The 5,495-nt window shown below is 36.0% G+C and overlaps 1 protein-coding gene across 1 annotated transcript in view; it reads right to left on the bottom strand.

Moving 5' to 3' along the window:
• Positions 1 to 2,171: 2,171 nt before the first annotated feature.
• LOC107727289 (integrin beta-3-like) overlaps positions 2,172 to 5,495 on the bottom strand; it is a 26,368-nt gene continuing 23,044 nt past the window's right edge. Inside the window, exon 16 of the mRNA XM_016537118.1 lies at positions 2,172 to 3,104. Within this exon, the coding sequence (XP_016392604.1) occupies positions 3,036 to 3,104 (69 nt within the window). The 3' untranslated portion in view covers positions 2,172 to 3,035. The remainder of the gene's footprint in view (positions 3,105 to 5,495) is intronic.

Raw genomic sequence — 5,495 nt, 5'->3', positions numbered from 1 at the left:
CTCTCTCTCACCCATGACGTTTGTGTGTCTCTCCCTCTCTCTCTTCCCCATGAGGTTTGTGTGTCGTGTAATCTGATCCTGGCGATATCGAAAGCCAAATGGTTCAGAATTCGCGTGCTTTTCACAGGTATTGATATTAAAACGCCGTTTTCATAACGCCGCCAGGCGTTAAAGGGTTAGTTCACCCAAAAATGAAAATTAGTCCATAAATTACTCACCCTCAAGTCATCCTAGGTGTATATGACTTTCTTCTTTCAGACGAATTCAGTCGGAGTTATATTAAAAATTGTCTTTGATCTTTCAAGCTGTTTAATGGCCCTCAGCGGGTGTTGCAGTGCATCAGTCCAAAAGAAGTTAAATAAAAAGTGTCCATCCTTAATATAAAGTGTCTCACACGGCTCCGGGTGTTGTACACGGAAGCAGTTCGGGGTGGATGACGTATGAGGTCGGCTTTGCACATGCCGCTCAAAAGTGACGAACGCGGAAGCGCAGCGGAGAGATCAAAACAAAACAACGGTCACTAATTAGAAGTACAAAACGAGGATTTGTAAAGAATGTCGGAGGATTTCAATATAAGCCAAGAGGAGACTGGTGTTCCTTTGCTAAAGTAAGGAAACTTTGCTTCCTTTGCTCCTGTTAACAAACGTTGATTTTCACGAGACTCACCAGCGCATGTGCAACGCTGACCTCATACGTCATCCGCCCGGAACTGCTTCCGTGTACAACTGTTGGCACAAGCTACATTAAAGTATTATTACGTTTTGAATATGGATATTTTTCTTACAAAAACACATGGAATCGCTACAGGAGGCCTTTGTTCACCCTCCGGAGGTGTGTGAGACACTTTTTTTTATGGATGGGCGCATAAGGTTTGAAACAACATCGGGGTGAGTAAATGTAAATAAACAGAATTAAAATTTTTGTGAAACTATCCCCAAATATTTTTTAAACTGAAATGATATTCAAAATATAATATAATAATAATAAAATAATAATATAAATTTCTTATTCATTTAACTGTTGTATAAAATCATTTCCAAATTGATGCTCCGACTTGCCATAGAGTCCTCGTAGCCATGAGAGGTGTGTCCATGTAGATGAGTAAATAAATCTGCATCTTAAGTGGCCTGTGGTGTTAACTTAACGTCGGTCGGCGTGTGGCGTTATTTTAACGCGTGGTGGCGTCTGCCGTTAACTTATCGCCTAACGGCGCTTATTTAACGCCTGGAGGCGATGAAAAGCACGCGAATTCTGAACCATTTGGCTTTCGATATGGCGACGCCTCTCACGGTACGAAACCGTAACAAATATGGTACTTTTTATTTATTTATTTAGGGCTTAAACGTTAGTCAAAATAACAACAAATATATTGATATTTATGAAAAGTTGGGTAGAAAATATTTATTTATTTAGGGCTGAAATGTTATTTAAAAATAACGTAACAAATGTATTTATTTATGGGTGAAACTTTAAATAAATAAAGTTGGACACTTTCTAATAATTTGTTACTCGTTGTTTTGAAAATATGATCCAAATAGCTACATTTATCACGTACTTACTTACTTATATGGCCTACTGGAACAAAACGGACATGATTTCGGATTTACCAGCTGTCCCACTTTGCTTATATTCAACATAGCAATATAATAATAACATAAAATGTTTAAATAACTTTAATCTGAGAGAGTCAGATTTCAGAAAATGTCATTACAAAATATACTGAAAATATAAATTGCCTATAGTAAATGATTTGCTGCACGTAAAACCTAAATATCTCACATAATAATTTCCTCAAGGTCTTGATGAAAAAGGAAACAAAATCATTAGAACTGTGGTTGTAACATCAGTCCAGTAGATGGTGCTGTAGTTCAATACATATAATAGAATCACATCCACAGAAACACTATATGCCCATCACACAGCAAAGAAAATAAAATATAGAATTAGTCAGATTAATTTAAAATAGACCAGGTTATTAGACCCATAAAAGTGATATGGAATAAAATGGAAAAACAGGCCTTTATTAACCCCAAATACAAACAATGAAATTAGTTTTATAGTACATTAATAACAGTAATATTTTTAATCATATTGTACTAAAATTAGCATGGAAAAACATTGATACATATATATTATGTTTTATTGATATTATGATTGAAGTGTGTGGCATCGCTAGATATTAGGACAGGTAATGATATTTCCCTTAAATATACCACAATTTTTTTTCTCAAAGAAATAATTTGACAAATATTTTGTTATTTCTAACTATTAATCACCACATACTAAAAATGGTCTGAGTCTGACAGCACCTAAACACAAAATCCAGACGTTCATATATTTCCCATTGGAGGGCACTGTTACTTTTTTGCACTTGAGCTGAGAAGGGCTTTTTGACTTTTAAGGTCATTCTGCCAGACAAATAATAAAAATTTGTCTATTTTTGGCACACATTTTGTAAAAAATTATGGCGACAGACAACGTTCGCACATTTTTATACAGCACTTGGATTTGTGAACCCATACCAAAATTGTGTACTAAAGGCCAGTGTGATAAAGCTACCACTAGTAGTTGCATAATATTAATAAAGCTATAACAACAGTGAAGCTTATATTAAGAGCATTTCTTGCTCATGATGAGGGATTCAGTGTTACCAGAGGCCATCAGTAGTTGGAAAGATTTTTATCATTCATATCTGCCACTACACAGAGTGACGGAGCGGGGAGAGGGAGGAAATGGCTTGACGTGTGTCACTACAGTGTGAAGCTATCTCTCCAAGCACTGTGCTGCTGACAAATACAGACGTGTAGGAAGCAAATGTAAAGTTTAACATTCATTCAGTGACAAACAGAAAGACTTCCACAGAGGGATTATGCCAGTTTTGACTTTACATATGTACAACAACAAAATATGTACAACCCTTCCTGATCGTGTTCAATTTGCATATTCAATTTTACAAAACAATTAATACTTTTAAACCTTTTAAAATATGAACACCGTCTGTTAGCGATGTCCAATTCTTCCTCTGCTCTCTGCGGTCAGTCCTTGCCTCGGTATGTGATGTTTGTGAATGTTGATGTGGCACCTTTGTAGAGGGGGTTGTGGCCCTATGAGAATAAAAATTAATTTCGCATTCAGTATGCATTTACACAAATCTACATTTGACCAATATGGTTTTCTAGCTTCAACCCTCCTTAAATGAATAGTTCACAAAAAAAAGTTTGTTTCTTCATGGGAACAGATTTAGAGAAATTTAGCATTACATCACTTGCTCTCCAGTGGATCCTCTGCAGTGAATGGGTGCCGTCAGAATGAAAGTTCAAACAGCTGATAAAAACGTCACAGTAATCCACACGACTAGTCCTCTAGTCCATTAATTAACGTCTTGTGTAAAGTTGTATGTTTTTAAGTAACAAAACCATCATTAATGCGTTTTTTTAACTTTCCATTGCTTCTGGCCAAAATACAATAATAACGCTTCGTCCAATGAAAGAGTCCATCCCCTGATGTTCTCTCACATCGAAATCCACCAACATTTTTGTTTATAGCTGTTTTCGCTTGTAAATGGTGCTTGATCTGAGCATATTTCCCTCCTGATTCAGAGGAGACGACTCTTTCACTGGAGAAAAGGCAATATTATGGATAGAGGACTCGTATTTTAGCTGTAAGCAAGAGTTAAGCTTTATAATGGATTTACAAAAAAGTTTTTTGCTGCAAGACTGGAGTTGTGTGGATTATTGTAATGTTGTTATCAGCTGTTTGGACTCTCATTCTGACGGCACCCATTCACTACAGACGACCATTGGTGAGCAAGTGATGTAATGCTAAATTTCTCCAAATCTGTTCTGATGAAAAAACAAACGCATCTTGGATGACCTGAGGGTGAGTACATTTTCAAAAAATTGTAATTTTCGGGTGAACTATTCCTTTAAACATGAGTCAAATTAAACATAAAAGTTTAAGTAGGGAACTCAGTATTGAGCAGAGGGGATCAGAGAGTTCACATGTGGCTCGAGATCTCACTGGGAAAGCCTAATTAGCATTGGATAATTTAACACTAGAACTACCAAGGCAGTCATTTTGACCTTTTTTAAATGTTGAAATGTAATAACTTTGTTGAAATAAAACCCATATAACTATAATACCCTGACTTTTCCTAAATGTGTGTATATTTTTTATTATAACATTGTTATTTTATTAAAATTACAAAACACAAACGAGTTAACAAAAGTTTCTACCTTGAATGGCCAAAAGCGGTCAAATTGACAGTTCGCATTACAGAAGGCGTATAATTTCTGCTTTTGCAATTTTTTTTCCCGCGGTTGAAGATGCACGTCACTGTTGCCTAGCAACTTTTGTTCTAGTTGTTTTTATATTCTATTGCTAAGCTAAAATTCCTGTTTGTAAAAAAGCCAGGTGGACACCTTCAATACTGCTGTCATTCAATCTGCCACAGTTCCACTATTATTATTTTTATGCTAGTGTAATGCTATAGCTAATGCATATCTTATTTTAGCCCCGACAAGACTGATATTGTGAAATAAACCAAACTAATTAGGCTTTTTTTAGCGACAGTGATGATGTTTATTATTACCTATACTATCATAACAGATCCATTTATTCATGGATCACGATTCCAGTGGTGGCTGCATAGAATTGTTTCCAATTCATGTGATCCAAACATTTCCAATAACTTCAGAGCGTTGTAAAGTTCAAAAGTAAAAATGTATTGAAAAAAAGATGTAAGTAATCATTTCCAAAATTCACAACGTTTTATCTACAGAAATATTCTGCTTCGGTTCATATTTGTTGGCATTTAGACTTTCAAATACAACATTTTCACTGCGGTGAAAAACTTTTGCTCTCCCGCTTGCCGGACACAAAGCGAGACACGCACATTCGGGAGCGGTCTACGTAGCTCTTACACAATTAAATATTACAAAAAAATATCATATTTTTAGGGTGATTGCGTCATAAACTATGACGACAGACATTCAATGCTTCATTGTAAAACCTCAAAAGAAGCTTCGAATGTAAATATGATATGACAAAAATGGCATTGAGTTCAGTCTAGTATGAACAGTCAGAATGACCGCTATGGCCATTCTAGTAGTTATAGAATTCCGGTAGTTCTAGTGTTAAAACAAAACTTGCCCAGCGGTGCGGAGGCTTTTTCTTTGTTCTGAAGGGAAAAACAGCATGCTACTGAAACAGTAAAATCCTGCCAAAAGCTACTTACACACAGTAATTTGTGCTTTTTACATTAAAGGGGTCATATGATGCGATTTCAAGTTTTCCTTTCTCTTTGGAGTGTTACAAGCTGATTGTGCATAGATAAGATCCCTGAAGTTGCAAAGACTAAAGTCTCAAAACCAAAGAGATATTCTTTATCAAAGTTAAGACTCTGCCACGCCCCCCTAAAACGGCTCATTCTAACACGCCCCCACATATCTACCACACTATATGGAAATATTTGCATAATGCCACCCAAATGTTCA

This window comes from Sinocyclocheilus rhinocerous, unplaced genomic scaffold, assembly GCF_001515625.1.
Source record: "Sinocyclocheilus rhinocerous isolate Xijiao unplaced genomic scaffold, SAMN03320098_v1.1 scaffold186, whole genome shotgun sequence".
In the NCBI taxonomy this organism is placed as follows: domain Eukaryota; kingdom Metazoa; phylum Chordata; class Actinopteri; order Cypriniformes; family Cyprinidae; genus Sinocyclocheilus; species Sinocyclocheilus rhinocerous.
Note: the sequence above shows the minus strand (reverse complement) of the source record. Positions and strands in the feature narration are given on the sequence as shown.